Source organism: Petromyzon marinus, chromosome 6 (genome assembly GCF_048934315.1).
Source record: "Petromyzon marinus isolate PM22_M1 ecotype Great Lakes invasive population chromosome 6, UKy_Petmar_22M1.pri1.0, whole genome shotgun sequence".
In the NCBI taxonomy this organism is placed as follows: domain Eukaryota; kingdom Metazoa; phylum Chordata; class Hyperoartia; order Petromyzontiformes; family Petromyzontidae; genus Petromyzon; species Petromyzon marinus.
The window spans coordinates 15759468-15777630 of NC_133672.1; the positions used below are offsets into that span (position 1 = coordinate 15759468).

The 18163-nt window shown below is 44.1% G+C and overlaps 1 protein-coding gene across 3 annotated transcripts in view; it reads right to left on the reverse strand.

Moving 5' to 3' along the window:
• Positions 1 to 1341: 1341 nt before the first annotated feature.
• Positions 1342 to 18163, reverse strand: part of LOC116939412 (BTB/POZ domain-containing protein 3-like) — a 52384-nt gene continuing 35562 nt past the window's right edge. Inside the window, exons 2-5 of one of the 3 annotated variants that reach the window (XM_032947708.2) lie at positions 4740 to 4983; positions 3794 to 3884; positions 3039 to 3157; positions 1342 to 2893 (exon numbers count right to left, since the gene is read on the reverse strand). In XM_032947708.2, the coding sequence (XP_032803599.1) occupies positions 1861 to 2893; positions 3039 to 3157; positions 3794 to 3884; positions 4740 to 4891 (1395 nt within the window). In that variant the 5' untranslated portion in view covers positions 4892 to 4983 and the 3' untranslated portion in view covers positions 1342 to 1860. Of the gene's footprint in view, positions 2894 to 3038; positions 3158 to 3793; positions 3885 to 4739; positions 5366 to 18163 lie in introns of those variants that run through there. The other 2 variants (XM_032947707.2, XM_032947709.2) reach the window with 2 other exon arrangements.

Sequence of the window (18163 nt, forward strand, 5' to 3'; positions counted from 1 at the left end):
TGCTGCCGCTTCTGCATGAAGCAGGTGTAATTATTTACTGCCCGGTCTCCGGTATTAATGCGTTATCAGGGCGGAAAATGTAATAATCCTTAAACAAGGATGATACAAGTCACTGACACGTGGTGACACCGTTTACGGCTATGAGCACAATTGCTGCAATGGCATTATCCTTCCATGCACAATGGGACCGTGTTTGCTTTGTTTACAGCCCCAGATGCCTCGGAATATTTAATTCATGACCCCTTCTAATCAATACTAACAGCTGTAAATCAATGTTCTTGAGAGTCAGTTTGGAAAGTGATGTTGTTGGTGAGTGTCGTGAGAAAGTATTAAACGTTTTTGTAAAGTTATAAATTGTAATAAAATCTACGATGTTTAAAATTGCCAATTTAAATCTGATTGCATTTATTTTAATGGGTGTTATTCGGTCATTTATTTGCATAATTATTTGTGGGATGCTAATTATTGAATGTCTCACATGGCCGAAAGCATCAGCCTAAGAGTAAGGATGCAACTGAAAATGTGCACTAATTAAGTCTGAAAATACAATTTACATTTGCAGACAGCATATATTCATTTAACTAGACAGCAGTGATGTTCCAGTGCCTTGCGTCAAAATAATGAATCCACAACAGATCCAATGACAGCGTGAGGTTTGGAAGTGCATTTTTATATTATAAAAACGAATGGCAACCTACCATTCGTAAAATAGCCTGATTTGAAAGAGATTTGTTAAGATGAATCAGGCGTTCTATATTTATATTTATCTACTGAATTTGTGAAATGCAGCCATGTGTGGAGGTCCACGCACCTGTCCCCTGCTGCCCAGCATTCCACTCAAGCAGGAATGAGCAACTTGAGGCCTCCAGGGCTCTGAACATTCCCTCTGCACATCATCCAACCAACAGATGCATCTCCCGCATTCTTAAACTTTCAAACAGATGGCAAAGATTGGTAGACTGGGAGAGGTGGGCTGTGGTGCCCAAGAGGCTCTCATTGATTCATAATCATTTTCAAGGTTGGTTATTTCCATGCTCTGTAAAATTGCTCGATGTCTTAGAAAGACGCTTATTTTATTTGCCATTCTGTCCGACCATACTTAACCACACTGGCTAGTGTGGGCTGAAGGAGGTGCCCAAGACCAGATAAAAATAATTAGTGCTAGCTATGGCCGCCGATCCACCCAAACATTTATGAATTGCCTCAACATTTCCCAAAAATTCGTTGACGTTTTAAAACAAGTTAATAGTTGCTCTTGATAAAACCGTATATAATGGTATTTGGTTTGTTACATGTAATAAATGTTTTAAAAACTCAAATGGTAGAATAAACACACCCATCAAAGGTGACATGTGTTTTCTTTATTTAGTCAATGCGTGGCAAACAGAGCGATGGTGCACACGCTACAAGGCTAGCACTCGGCGAGATACAACAGAAACGAATGGTGCACGTTACACAACTGCACAATATGGGTAGACAGCCGCTTTCCGAAGGGGGGGGAGTCAACAACTGTAAATACTCACGTGTGCACGCAAGTTATTTTACATACTTGTTCTAACACTGCCAAATACAGTACTTCAAGCCAGCCATGTGGGCAGATATCTCCAGATTTACCACTCTTGCAAACAACCAGTTCACACATTCAGTACATGTAAACCATTTGTATTACACAAAATGCACCTACAATACAATAATATACAATCATTAAGCGTTCTACAAACAGGGTATGGATATATATACTGTATAGCTCTCTGACAAGTATACTTCAAATACATCAATGACTTTATACAGAAGCTTGTTAGACTAAAGCCCTAACCACCAAGTGCTTAGAGATGTAACTGCCGAAAATGGTCACCCGCATCAGGCGAAAAAGATCAGTTCTGGGATCTGGCCTCCCTGCACGCCAGTGCCGTTGGTGCTGTCCGACGAGCACTGGAAGAGGAAAGTGACCTTGCCGCACTGCACCTCCGTCATGCCCTCTTGCCCGAAGTAGCTCAGTTCGTTCCCGTCCAGCACGGCGCTTGCCGTGTAGAACGTGTCCGGCTCCACTTGCACAGGGTGCTCGAACCACACGGGGAATGTATTACTGGAGCCATCTGACACGAACTTGGTCAGGTTCTGTCCCAGGATCACGCCCTGCCGCTTCAGCTCAATCTTGACGGCATACTCGGCTGAGCCACAGCTGGAGCCGTACAGGCCAAAGCCTGCAATGAACACGCGCTTGTCCACAGCAAACTGAATGGAGTCGCAGCGGCCACGGTAGCGCCACTGGTTACTGCGGTAGGCCGACGATTGGAAGCGATGGCACCGCTGGGGGACCAATCCCTTCCTGGGCATCGTGGGGAACTCAAGCATGGGCTTGTTGCTGGCTGTGTACCACAGGAATATGCCATTGGTTTCCTCCAGCGTCAGGATGCCTGATTGGGCAGCACCATTAGCAAACTCTTCCACGGGCATGGCTGGGATACGGATGAGGTAGAGAGCTTTGTCCAGCACGCGCCGCCTGTTTTCCAGCGTGGACACTATTCCCCCACGCTGGCACTCTGCCTCGGCCCAGCTGAGGGCAGCCTCGAACACGCTGGACTCCCTCACCTTCAGAGTCTCCCTCTTCAAGATGGTCTCCAGCGTGTTGAAGTCAATGTCACAGAAGCCTTCCGACTTGAGCGCAAGCTCGGCCTGAGCATCTATGACCTCCCAGCAGCGCTGCATCAGGTCCGGCTCCTCAAAGAGTCTGCTTTGTGACAGCAGCACGCAGGCATTCTTGGCGCTTAGGCTCGTCTCCAAGAAGTTGACGCACGCGCGTGCCAGGTGGGGGACCATATACTTCTTTGCCGCGTAAAGGGTCGCGAGCACCGTATCTGCTTCCAGTTCAATCTCGTCGCAGTAGATGTACCTACGCACAGGCAGCATGTAAAGTTACATCACAAAAAAGTAAACCGTGCACATAGGACATAATATGTATTAAACATTCAATAAATGCGAATCTCGCCAGTGTACAAAGTTGCGAAATAATGTAAATTAAAAATCGTTAGACATACCTCATCATTGTCAAGAATGCTGCAGGATCCACATCTGGGATGTGTATTTCTTCTGTATTTTCAGCCAGCTCTCCAAAGAACATTGCATGAAAAACCGAGCTGCCAACAGCCAGTACATACTGTTGAAAATACACAGGAAAGCCAGGTTCTTAAGAGAGAGCAATAAGCAGACGGTTTTTATTTTTCGATTTAAAGCTTTTGTGACTGCAAGGATTCATCTTCTTTGGTTCTTTTGGTAAAGTCACGTAGAATGAGAATAAAATAAATTGATAAAATAAAATAACGCAATAATATTCTCACAACGTTTCGGCCACAACACAAGCAGCCTTCATCAGGTGAAGGGACGAGACTGTCTGGAGGACAGCGCTGGAGTCTGTCCTCCAGACAGTCTCGTCCCTTCACCTGATGAAGGCCGCTTGTGTTGTGGCCGAAACGTCGTGAGAATATTATTGTGTTATTTTATTTTATCAGACGGTTTTTGTTTATTTCAGATTTTCTACAGACTTGCTTTTGCTCAATGCATCCCCCAGGAGGTGACGCACCAATCCCTGCATGACATTTATACTAAGAGGCTAAGTGAAAAATAAATTGTCAAAAAATGTATTTTACTTTACACCATCCACTCTCTGAAGATGCAATCTTCTTGTCAGCAGTTCCTTTCACGGCGAAGTCAACTTGCTAGACTGTATAGAAATGTCACGCAATGTCTAAGAGCAAAAGTTCTTCACTACTGGGCGTTCTTGTCAAATATTTACCTTGTGTCCAGGTACTCTGCGGGACTCCTCTTGAGAACCCACCACAAAGTGCACATCAGCCATCAGCTCATTGTTAAACATGACAGCATTTCTGCAATACCAGACACACACGCGGCACACAATCAACTTTAATAATGCGTACACTAAGGCCTGCATGTTGCTTTCTGTTTAATTGAAGGCAGTGTTTGAAAAAAAAGTATACATTTAAATATGCATAAAGTAATAAAGCAAGAAAAATAATGCAAATGCATACATGTTTTTTTAAATAGTTTATCAAGTTTGATGGATGTGGGATACAGTAAAATCATAACGTAACATTTGCTATGAATGAACGTAATATGCTCCAACAATAATACTAATCTGAAAAATACAGTACTGTACTAAATACATTCAGCTCGTCAATCACAGAAAAATTAAACTATATTTTTCTAAATATCAACACTGGTGCTTCCAGTTATGACCACACACGCTGTTCTCATAGCCACAACCAGCATCCACCCCCCCCCCCCCCATGATTGTCAAAGCACCCTAGGTCACAAACTGGCAGGACATCACAATAACATGACATCAAAAGACCAGGACATCAAAACATGAGAATACCAAGCCAGCAAGTTCTCCAGGCCACCAGTGAGTGGTGGCACAGAACGCCCAAGTGACCCTTAGCTTACACCGATCTAAATAGGAAACTACCGGACAATATCAATTGAAGCAATCGGTCAAAGAGCATCACATCAGTACACATTAAAAACAATGTGACACCAAAAACGCAAGGGCCAACAGGGCATCAGGACACCAAGACCATCAGGACATCGGGCCACCATGACATGAGGACGCCAAGTAATAAACCCATTAACCAATGCAGAATCCAGGTGCGGCATTAGCATAGAGGGTCAGGTACTGCCGTCCCCACACGTCTGGCCGAGACGACACCCGCGTCTTGCCGTACCGTTCCCTGATGGTGGCGTAGAGGCCCTGCCAGTTGGAGCTCTGCACGTGGTTGTTGTTTACGTTGAGGTTGCGCTGCTGCTGCTGCTGCTGAGGACCCAAGCCCTGCACGCCCATGTCCTTGGTAGATGAGCCGTACAGCTCTGCTGCCATCTTCTTCTTCAGGCTCAGGGACACGAACTCATAGCACACGGGCGGCAGTTTCTTGGCCTTGCCGGTGACCTTTTTGGATTTCTTGAGCGCCTCTGGAAGCAAGAGGAAGAAGGTGAGGCACTTCATGCTCTCCCCATTCATTCGGCCGGGCATGAGGGCCCCAACGGCTCCTCCCCCGCGGCGCGGCGCTCGGGCACGGGGGCTGCTGCTGCTGCCGCTGATGTTGCAGCGTCGGCGTCGGACGGGCGACTGCGCTTAAACTCAATCATTCGCTCGCGCACTCGTTAGCTGACAGGGGCGACGAGGCGGCTGGGCTCTCCGTCATCTCCACCGCCTGCCCTGCTCTACCTGCGTGTGCGTGCGTGCAAACGCGCGCGGCTCTAACGCTCACTGCTCTCTCCCCGCCGCTCGGCTCTGTACCGCGGGAGCTCGAACGGAGCCTCTCCCCAAGGGAGGCGGGCCCACGGCGCGAGACCCCGCCCACAACGAGACCAGCCCTGCCCACAATTGGATCAACTCCGCCCACAACTGACCTAGTCCTCGCCCACAATCGCGTAAGCCCCACCCATAACGGGACAAAGCCCCGCCCACAAACGGCTCAAGTCCCGCCCATCGCGGGATAATCCTCGCCTACTGTGCGACAAAGCTCCGCTCCCCCCACTTTAACATTCTATAAAATCATTAGCGTAGTTGTGAATATATAAAAAAAGATACTGTAGATAAGTAATATAAACTAAAAAACTAAACTATAAATTTCGATTTAAATCTTTCGTGATTGCAGGGATTCATATTCTTGGTTCTTTCGGTAAAGTCACGTAGAAGGGAAATAATAAAATAATGTTGCTTTATTATTTCCCTTCTACGTGACTTTACCGAAAGAACCAAGAATATTAAACTAAACTATGTTTTGTGTTACAGGGTGAGGCCACTGGAGCTATATAGCTCTTTCTCAGAAGCGACCAGGCCACAAATGATAGCTCAGCGAAGTGGCTTATCACGTGGAAATTTATAGCAGCCAGATACTCTAAACGAGTGTTTCTAAACGTGGAGGGAAACACCGGAGGAACCCGGAGGAAAATCCACACAACCACGAGGAGAACATGCAAAGTTCAAATATACAGCAGGCGTCAAGGGTCGGGATCGAACCCACGACCTCCTGCATACCAGGCGAGGTAGTTAACATCTCAACACCGTGGCACAATGTCCTCCATGTCTCTCTACAGTAAAGTTGTTTTGTTTTTTGTTAACAAAAATGTTATTCACACAACACATCGGGCCCAACGTCCTTCCGGGAATGCGTAATTTCAGCAGCAGTGATTCAATGCGAGCAACGTCTGGACCGGATTCGACAATCAGTGTATTCATCAGTAGTCAGGCTCACTTGAATCAATGCCAGATGTTGTAGGCAAGGTTCCCTCTCTCGGTTCGATTCCAGCGGCTCCCCCCCCCCTTATTAATACTGCGCGTGTATTGTATTTAAAACAAGGCCGTAGCCATGCAGTCAACATTTGGGGGGGGGTGGGGGGACCAAATCTTCCAGGGTGTCTGGGGGTCCCAACCCAGAAAAATATCTAAATTTGAAAACTCATTTCCTGCCTAAAATAAAAAAAAATCACTAACACATGGGATGGACTTTTCATTTATTTTTTACAATAATTTATAATAGTGTATTGTATTACATTGCTCTGATTTTACTTTTTTACCTTTTCTTGTTTCATTATATGTAATGGCAGAGATTAGGGATTAATAAAGTACAACCATAACCACAAGCATATAAACAGAAATCTATGCATTGATTTATATGAAGACAAGTCCAGATATTGTGGCCAAGGTTTAGCAAATTGTTGTTTTTATTTATATAGCATAGCAATTATATATTTTTATAGCAATATATCGGGGGGGGACATTTTGAGCATATTTGAATATTGGGGGGGGGGATGTGTGTGTCCCCCCCCCAATACATAATTACGGCCTTGATTTAAAATATACATTGCACAGAGTTAGGCACCTGTGTTGCCGGCTTCATGGTCTAAATTTGACAAAAATCATACAAAAAAATCCTCAAATGAATCAATTTGGATTACACACAGGCAGGAACCATCGCCGCCCTGCTGCAAAAAAACACTTGGCTGGACCCTCCTGAAAAAAGTCTTGAGGCTCGGTGATGCTTTGCTGGAATAAAACAAAGCGGAATAATACTGTGATAATAAACACAGAGAACGTAATCTTGAATTGAAATCGCGAGGAATCAGCTAGGTGGAGGATAGAGTTCGACTCCATGGGGAGCCCCCCACCTCCCCAAGCCCCCCCCCACTACTGCACTCAAAAGTGGTGCAAACACTCAACACTTTTATCAACAGCAGTGCCTTAAATTGTTTAACAACATAAATAAGTAGTTTAACACGTAGTAACTAAAGCATCCATAATATATAGGTTTTTTTTGGGTTAGATCGCGTATATATAAAAGTGTTGTTAAACCCGCCACCACCCGACACAGCCAACTGGTAAGGTTTGTCACGTAAACAGAACGTGGCCAATTCGTCACTAGTACAGCGCACCGGTGTGTTGGAGAGCCAAGCCACAACATTTACAATTTGAGTACGACGTTTCGTCAGTAATTACAACTAGCAAATCTGGCTATCCGCCTGATGATGCTAGCTGTTTTCAATTCATATATCCATTCTATCTCTCTGGCCACACACTCTGTGGGTGCTATGAAGATGGGCAAAATCGTAATTGATTAATGTATTTTTGGCGACTCCGTCGCCTACTATAAATATTTAGCCTATACATATTTGGTCTCTCCATTTAAGGCCATTGTTACTGACACAATGAGTTCAATTGTTGTTGTTAATCCAAGGACTCTGTGGGACTCAAAACAAATCACCCCTCACGTGAACCCCCCCCCCCACAATCCCCCCCCCCAAAACCCCGCCCCCATCCCCCACACACAAAACCCCGCACTCCGCCCCCACACAAAACCACGCCCCCCCCCACCAAAAACAACCCCCGCCCCTCCACCAGAACGGGTGCCATGTGGCAATTGGATCCACAATTCCACACTCACCAACAAATGAACCTTACGGCGAATAAGCGCAAGTCAAAATCGTAATTGATTGATGTCTCTTTGGCGACTCCGTCCCACCGCGCAGCACATAAACGCCGCGACCCGCCTTGGCGCGGATCATTCTGTTGTCATGTCATGTCCAAGCGCAGCAGCGAGGACGAATGCCCAGAAGAACCAAAACTTTGATGAGTGCATCGTGTAGAGCTCGCCTCGAGGAATAGATGGCCGTATCGTTCGCCTTCAACAGACATTAAATAACGTCGCAACGCAGTTTATGCGAGAGCCGGGGGCTTATGGGACCCCGGGGTCCCGCCATAAGGTTCAATTTGAGTTCATTCTAAATGCCAACTTCGAAGTCTGCTCGCCAAGACCAGAGAGAGAGAGAGGGCTTCAGGAGAGGAGAGTTCGTGTGGTGTTGCTATTCCTTCCATCGACGCAGGCACGCGGCGCAGACTACTGTGGTTTCACTGCGTAGTCCGTAGTTTGGCTTGCACGGCCACAATCGAACTTCTGTCGATTGTCTTTAATTGTCCATTCATGGAGGTGGTGTTGCGCATCGGCCCGTTGATGTTCTCGTGCGGTCGATGGTTCCACCGGTGTCTTCGATGAGGCGGAATGTCACTGCAAATGGGGAGTGGCGATGTTGGGTCTCGAATGAGGTGTGTCGGCCTGAACGTCCGCGGTTTTGTCATTCTGTTCGCCAGCGAATAATAACGCCACCACGTCTCGTGACCAGCCTCAACATGCGTGTTGTAGTTACGAATGTACCCAAGGTTTTTTTTTCTTCACATGGGGCCACTACAAATACTATAGTATAGTACTGCATTGACAAAATATACATGAAGACACTAACAGCTCGGTGTTCTGGTTACTATATTTTACTGTAACTCAGCGGCATTGCGGTGGCTTAACTAAAGGGCTAAATTGGTTCGCCACCGGTCTTGATTTTAAATGGTTGTTTGGTCCTTCCCAGTAATGTAGCTTCAAACCCATGTCGGGCTCTGCGCGACACACACCTTACGTGAATATCTACAAGGTAAGGGATATGTATTAAATGAGTTGCATATTTAAAAGTCCCACAAGTAATGCCGATACCAGCACAGAGTCAGCGAACCAGCATAGAGACCCTTGCAAATGACCCGTCTTGCAAGGTGAAAAGGACAATTCGCAGACCCTCGGTGTTCATATAGACGTGCCTAATGCGTTCCATGCACTTATTTGCATGAATTAAACGTGGATTTACATAATACGCCTACAGTATTAGGTCGTTGATGTTTTTTTAATTTATTTTAAAAACACAGTACTGTATTCAATCACCCCTATGATGCTTCAGTGAACCATACTCCAAAAGTTGTTAAACGAAAATCCTGTTAATTGGTGCGGTCCTTTGTGTATCTCATCTGCCACTGGGCCCCCGCAAGGGAAACAAGATAATTACGGGGAGGATGATGTCACCAATTTGGACATTCAGTTACCATACCTATCATCATTACTCAATACGCTCTCCAAGTCCATGTGTTTCTCGAAGTATGGATTGTATTCCATCTCATGTTGTTTCCCCCGAGCTATATTCCAGCAACGTATAATATATAATGAAGCGACCACTGTAAGTATTGTCCGAGCTGTAAATACTTATGTTTCGATGATTTGATCAGGACACCTATGCCAAAACCTTGGGACGCGTGCAAGAATGCATGTTTGCACTTAAGTAGTATGCAGAAATATCACTCGGCAACAAGTATAGAAGCTAGGCAGCACAAGCGAAAAGAACCAACATAAGCAAATGCCTCTATTTGCTGCATTGCGTCAAGAGGCTACAGAGGTGATTACTTGTTGGTTGCAAGCATCTGAGCTCAGCAAAAGCTGTGATGCTTTGTGCATTCGACCATCACAGCATGATCACAAGATCTCATCGCAGGCTGTAATCCCATCTGTTCATTCCACGTGCCGGAGAAGGCCAATATGAGAAGGTGAATTAAAGTCATGCCCCATCAATCTCAATTCTGCCTCTGATCCAAATTTCACATATCGCAACAAACAAGCACATCGACCAATGCAGGGTAGACACAGGCTCGAGCGTGCAATACAATACGTTTACGTCGGAATACGAGAAGGGCAAGCCGCACCAGCAAGAGGTGATTGAAGATGTCCAGAAACAAAAGCCCTCAAGCACTCTAAAGCTAGTCCCAATGCCTGGGCAGTGGCTGCTTTTATCCATTGACTCGTGCCAATCAGCACACGGACATTTCTGAAGATAAACACTGATGTATCCAGTGGGTATATTTAAGCAATATGCAGCAAGTAGTCAATTACATGAAGTATGTTAGCTCATGGTTAGCATTGCTTAATAAGCTTCTGTAAGCTATTTATTTCACGATTAGTGGAAATACACGTTTAGTCATGCATTTTACACACTTCACGCATAAATGTTAGATGTGTGCATGTGTATGCATATACAGCAGTGCTGTAATTTCCTTCAGCAAATGCATTACATGTTCACTTGTGAATTTCACGTACTGTTGAGAACCATTGCTGATAATATTAATTTGCCCCGTTAAGTGCATTGGAAGCTAGGAATGCAAGTTATGTCTACATTTTTTGTAGCGATCCTAACACCTATTTTAAAAAAATATAATTTAAGCTCCTAACAAAAGCAATTATAAAACCTACGTGGCATAAAAAACAACCTACTGACATGTCAATAGGAAAGGCCTGAGGTGTGCGTGAGATCCAGTGTCTCTTCCACACAGCAGCAGTAGCAGCAAGTGAGAGCGGGTGCAACACAGTACCACCATCAAGAGCATGGACATTTCTATTTTACTCAATACATACGGCGAGAGCAGTGGCGCAGTGATCAGCGCACTACGCGAAGAACCCACAAAAAAACCCGAGTTTAATTCCCGACAAGAGCTACCTATAATCAGTGGCGAGTGATATCTGAAGTGGTCCTGGCACCCTCAAAATTCACCAACCTACACAAACCAGCGTGGTCTTCTTCTTCTTTTTCTTTCGTATGGCATTGTGAAAAGCAACAGTTTCTATTTTTTCTTAATGATCGTCATAAATGAATGCACAGGTTCCTCATCCAGTCCAATGATGTGGTTGACGCAGTGTGGATTTCAGCGATGCCGCCAGGATGTGCATGGATGGAGCATTCGTCAGTGATGTGCTTGATGGTTTAGACTTCTCCACAGTCATAGTTGGGCGATTCTTTGATCTTCCATTCATGAAATGTGTACGCGCATCTGCCGTGTTGTGTTTGAGCGCGGTTCAGCGTGGACCATAGTCGTGGAAGAGAGAATCTTGGTACTTCCACCGTCGGATCGTGAATGATGATTTTAGCCTTGGTCGTGGGGGTTCCTCCTTTAGATCTTGATGGAGCGGCAGGGTGAAGTTTTTCATTATCTTGTTGTACTCCCGTGCCGTCGCATCATCGCAGCATGGTAAAGTATGATATTAAAAATCCCTATGAAAAACAGTGCTCAAGGAGGTCTTCATCCAGCAAAAGATTTACAAACGGCTGTAAATTAGTATCGAGCTCTTGTTGAAAATGATCGCATTTTGCCCTGTTTGTATTATTTTTCATAAACGGACCCTGATAAACTGCCATCAAGGCATACGAAAGTATTATATGTGGAATGGGTTGTAACCCGGACCCAGGCTAACCACAATAGCTAGATTTGCCCTCGAGAGTGACCCATGACTTCAGACATCTCCATAATTGTTGTGAACCCATGATCACACCAAGACTGGGCCAAGCTGAATCAAGTCTCTCTGATGTGTTTTTTTTTCTTTCGGGTTGTACCGCGTGTCCGTCGTTTAGCTCCACATGGTGGCTATGGGGTTCCTGAAGAATTTCCCAGCGCGTGGAGCTGGACATTTAATTTCTCAAAGAAGCTTCAAGTATATAAAATCAGACAGAATTCCCAACACCATGCGGTACAACCTAGAAAAACACATCGGTGAAACTTGACAGTTACCTACGGACAGGCAGGGGGCGTTGGGGGGGAGCCCAACCAGCAAATGTAGGGGGCCTAAAAGTCTTGGCATAGAGCCCAACGCAATATTAATCCAATCCTGTCAGCACTTCTTCTGCTTATACAGTTTTTTGTTCATATCGACTTTGTTGAAGTCTGCAGGGAGCTCAGACTAGCATATCTCTGGAGATGACATGCTACAATCATTGTCACTCTCAGAAGCTTAGATACTGCACAGTACTTAATATACGCTGTATACGTATAAAAATGTAAATCTGTTAAGCATCTGAATTATGGTGCAGCATAGGCATATCATTTGGCGAGAAAGATAGTCTTAGGCCATTCTGCAGAATTGCACCAATCACCAACAGTACATAAAAAGCCATGCGTTTTTTGGAAAGTGCTTATAATTGTGTATTGAACAATCGCAGCGTCATTATCGAGACTGCCGTATCTGGTTCGGGTCTACGAGTGTAGGTTGTGACAGCGCCGTTGTGCGGCTTTTAACAATAGTGAGGGGCAAGGGAGGAAGAGAGCCAGGCTTTCCTCCGAGATTAGTGTTGTTATCTGGAGGCAGTTTGCTGCCGCGCCTTGCTATCCTTGCATGCCCGCCCACCCGCCCGTGTGTCTTTCTTTTATTGCTGTCTGCACCACAGCATTCATTCTGAAGGCCCAGCGGGGCTTTTTCGTGAGCTTGGGAGATGTTGTGGCCTTGCAGGGCCGATTGCAACCTAAGAGTGCCAACAGTAAGCCCCCCCCCCCCACACATTTGCATTCCTCACTTTGCTGATATTGCCCCACGTGCACACAGGGTGCGCAATTTTATAAATTTACCAACTGACAAGTGATGATTTGCACCTTAATAGTGTGTGCATTCCCATCTCATTACTTTAGCATGTTCAAAGATAATGCATTATGCAAACAAACAAGAACTAAACAAAAAAGGAAATTGGTGTGCAGTCTGTGTGCATGTTTATCATATTTGTTTGATGGGATTGTTTGTTTTATCTTCGTAGAGATTTACAGTAATTAAAGACTCTGCAACCTTTCTGTTGGGTAGTGTTCTCTGTGATAGTAGTATTTGTGCAAACAGTGCTTAAATGTATGCGCATGAGACTGAGGTAAGGTCATTAAGGCCGAATGCTTTGTTGTGATTTTGGTTATTGTTTGATTTGTGCACTGCCGTGTCCTAGCCTTGGTCTCTTGGTGTGTGTGTAGAGCTACAAGTATGCTGGTAGGAACCTCCTGGTCACACCAGCCCACGGGATTATTGTGTCCCTCCGTCCGTCGTGCATCCGAAAATGGGAGGAGTGGGGCTGGGTGGAGAGGGGAGGGTGGGGAGGGGCTGGGTGGGGAGGGGCTGGGTGGGGAGGGGCTGGTCACCCCGTGGTGCCCTTATAAAACTCAACCTTTAACCTACTCACGCCGGCTTGTGCCCGCCCTCACAGTCGGGTATATTTGCGGAATACACCACGTGGTGCCGCCGTTGAGCCTGGCCATTGACCGAGCAACCCAACGTTCCTACAAGCTCCCTCCGCAGGAATGTGTTAAGGCCGAATGCTTTGTTGTGATTTTGGTTATAGTTTGATTTGTGCACTGCTGTGTCCTAGCTTTGGGTCACTGTGTGTGTGTAGAGCTACAATAATTGTGAACAGCCTGTACTCGTTTCGATTTAAAGCTTTCGTGACTGCAAGGATTCATCTTCTTTGGTTCTTTCAGTAAAGTCACGTACAATGAGAATAAATAATAAATTAATAAAATAAAATAACACAATAAAATTCTCACGACGTTTCGGCCACAACACAAGTGGCCTTCTTCAGGTGAAAGGAACAGACCTGTCGGGACGACAGAGCTTCAATGAACGTTGTTAAGATTTGTAGCGTCTTTTAAGTTGGTTTAGAGAAGTGAGGCACCTTGACAAAGGGGTTTACATATCAAACAGGAGAATTTAGCATTGAAATAGCTGAGTAATTAGCTTGTGACTGGTCATAGAAATAGCTATGTTAAAGTCAAAGCTTACACATCCACAGAGGCACCTAGTACAAATAAAACAGGATAATTTAGCATTGAAATAGCTGAGTGATTAGCTTGTGACTGGTCACAGAAATAGCTATGTTAAAGTCAAAGCTTACACATCCACAGAGGCACCTAGTACAAATCAAACAGGAAAATTTAGCATTGAAATAGCTGAGTGATTAGCTTGTGACTGGTCACAGAAATGGCTATGTTAAAGTCAAAGCCTACACATCCACAGAGGCACCTTGGTTCTTTCGGTAAAGTCACGTAGAATAGAAATAATAAAATAATAAAAATAAAACATGATAAAATTCTCACGACGTTTCGGCCACAACACAAGCAGCCGTCCTCAGGTGAAGAAACAGAACTGTCAGATTGGAGCGCTGTCTTTCCGACAGCTCTGTTTCTTCACCTGAGGGTGGCTGCTTGTGTTGTGGCCGAAACGTCGTGAGAATTTTATTGTGCTATTTTATTTTATTAATTTATTATTTTATTCTCATTCTACGTGACTTTACCGAAAGAACCAAAGAAGATGCTTGTACTCGCTTTGGGCAAGATATTCATCTCCACGGGAGAGCAGCAGTATGCTGCCCACCACTTTAGACGAAAGTGGCCAAATAATGCACACGCAAACCTCCACCAATTGGACAATGTCAAGGCCAGGAGCGGAGCCAGGATTTTGACTTTGGGGGGGGCTGACTTCAATATTCTGAGATATCCAGTGTATGTTTTCCAATGGGCGCCACAAATGTATAAAACAAATTTTATTGGATTTGAACGCGGAGCTTATTAATAGGTCGGAGCCGCTGATGTGGCTAATAAGTTCGATAAGTTTGAAAGGCTGCCGCTCAAGCAGCCTGCAGGGCAGCACAAGGTGGCAGCCAGCATTTTGCAGCAGCCGGATATCCGGTTATCCCGATTACAGACTTTCCCCAAATTTCAGGGGGGGCTGAACCCCCCCAGGCCCCCCTGTGGCTCCGCCCCTGGTCAAGGCAATGGCTATGCAACATATAAAGACAAATGTGCACAAACTTTCTCGGTCAATATAAAAAAGCGCGATGTTATATAATTTTTTACAGCCATTTCTTAAAACAGCACTGCATACGGTTACGCGTGGTTGTTTAATAATAATTGACGTTAGTCAGCACAAGATAGGGAAGAGACGACCCCAGGACCTGTCCAGATATCACTTGCAAATGTCTTATTACATGTGGCTGGGACTCAAAACTCATGTAGCCAGGTTTATAGTGCAGTGTGCTTTAACCAGTGCCACCAACCATCAATGTTTAATCATTGGGATGTGTAAACATATATGTTGCAATTATGTAGACTTTTGCATGCCTACTTTTGTGGCTCGATTATCTATAAAACTTGTGATCTAGAGATAATGTATCCCTTTTTCTCGGATAGACAATTTTTGTGAAAGATGTACAATTTGGACAAGAAGATTACAGTATATCCAAATTTGCTATTCGGGTACTAAATGTGTCCCTTAAATGCTATATGCTATGCGACAGCCAAGATCAAAATTAATTCATCTAAGTACTCGAATGTATTACAAAAACCCATGTTTTCTCATCTAAAAAAACCCCATTTATTTGCAAACTGAGTGAGATTGCATATTCTACCGTGAGTGCAGTAAAATAATCTTGAACGTTTGTGAGAAATGTAATTTAACATTTTCCCATTCGTTCTCTACAAACTCCAAATATATTTTCTTATAGAGTAGTAAGGAGTGTTGTTAACAGCAATAACGAGGCACATTGTAACATTCGCTTGCAATATTGAAGCCATTTACTCTTAAGGGGAAAATGCAGTTAATACAGTACTGTATATGCTTACATGATTGTTCAGCTTGTGACTCGGTGTAGTTGCTGCACATTTATCATTGGAAGGCTGTTGCTTTGCGTATAAATTAGTAAACTAGCACAAGGATCTTTTCAGCACAAGCACAGAGTTCACTATCTGCAGGGAACATGCAGGCTGCTGCAGTAATATGTTGTCGACAGATAACATTCATAATGGACAAAGGATCCCAGCAGTGACAGCCAGGCCAGATGGGCACTTACTTGTCCGAGCTCAGATCTTCACAGTCTGATTTGAGTATCTATGGAAACTTTGCACAGGAGCAAGGCCACCACTGCTTGTTGATTGTGGCTAATGGAGCGCTGTCGAGAGCCACTGACGTGCTCATGTGCCTATTTTGGGCACTCACACAGACAAGATGAACCACATAATCACGTGGCACTCAGGCAATCCTTTCTGTCGAAAGCTAAACAAATCCTAGCACTACAAATGTATACATACCCTACTCCGTACAACCTATCTGGACCCAAGACCCTCGGAACAACCCTCAAAAAACATCTGTGTAAGGCCAAAATTCGGTTAAAAAAAGGTGTTTTATAAAAAACTGTATTTGCAACAGCTCCATGGACCACTTCCCACAGCATAACACAGGCTGGGTAGCCCTGGTCTATAATATACTCCAGCGAAACACAATCGAGTACTTGCTGCATATTGAAATAAGTTCCTAATCCACTTTTGTTTCATCTGCCTTGTTCCTTTGCATTTCGCACGTGAGTACCATTGGGGGACTATTTCCACGCGCAATCAGTGGATAGCAGATTACTGTCCACGTTTTGAAACCACGCCGCCATGAATGAGGCTGGCAGTGCGGGTTTACAGATGATTCACGTCACCAGAGATGTTGCAAGTCAACTTGGCGAAAGATATGACGGTGAGAATGTTTCAGGGCACTTTGGAGCTGGTTACAAAGCAACCCTTCCTTTGGACAAGGCTTAACGCTGAAGGTTCTCACCTGAAATGTGGTTATAGCTCCATCGGCCGTGATTCAACCAAGTTGTTTTACAAAAAAACTGAGAGACTGGCCATTCACTCAAGAATGTTTTCGATGAAATGCAGAGACATGACTCAGCAGCCGCACAATGCACGAATGCCGATGTGTTTTGACCGCGCACTTTTTTTTCTTCCATAAACTCAGATTTGTAATTACTCTCTTTGAAAGCATGTTCTTTTTCAAGATGTTTGTAAAGCACGTTAGCCCTCTTTCCATGTTTTCCTTTGCAAGTGCGTCAGAATCCGAGGCAGACAATGCTCTTTTTTCAGGCTTCACCACGTGATAATAGCCTGCCATTTTTAGCTTGATTGAAGTCCTTATGCAACAAGAGGTTTGCTTTGTTCCAAGATTATGTTTCACTGAATCGGAGATGTGAGATTACACTGTTGTGGGTGCACTCGGAAGGAACCATGTCAACAGCCTTTCTTTTTCCATCATTTTGTAAAAGCTTGCCAAACCATGCCATTTTGAAATACATATTCATCACCTGAGAATAATTGGCCAATACCGATCAAATTTTGAAAAAACAAAATAAATCTATATTTGAATGTAGCTGTAAATAACTTGTCCCTTTTGATGTGTACAGGTTCTTGTTCCTTTATTCATGCAATCTCAGTATCCATGTAAAGGGTTTTCATAATTTATAAATGGTTAATTTAGGCCTCGAATTGTGACAACTTGGATGACTGTATACATTTTTACGGATTCAATTGCCTTTTCAGAGTCTCCAAAACATTTGATATTCATTCGTCATTTCAAGATTCTGCTTTCATCGTACAGGTTTTATTTGGTAGATGTTTAAAACGTTTTCTACATCCAGCTTGCCTACGTTGTTAGTTAGTCTCTAAATTGTCCATTATTCTGTTTATAATGATCTTACTTTAAAAAAAGTGTATACACGTCATAGGAGGCTAATGAGTTTATAGCCATATAATTTGTTGACTGTGTTTTCGGGACATATGCATACTATACTGAATTTATTAAAAAAAGGATATAAATCTTTAAATTATAGCACACAAACATATCTGTACATATTAAAACATGACTTCGTGCATTATACATTTAAATTATTTTTTTGCCAGGACGAGCCCATTTATTCAGTTTCCCGGCTATTTTACAGGGGAGATCTGTGGCGAATGAGCACAACAACAGCGAAACAAAGACGAAAACATCAAGGTTACAGAGAAGGAAGAGATGGTCCTCAAGGAATATTGGCAAACTTACAAACGATATATTTCACGGTCGTAAACGAAACCACACAGGAATCCAAAACAATGACAATCTAATTTTTAAAAGTTAGGTACATGTGCAAGTAAGCTCTATATTTTAGTGTATCAGTGACAAACACACACGTA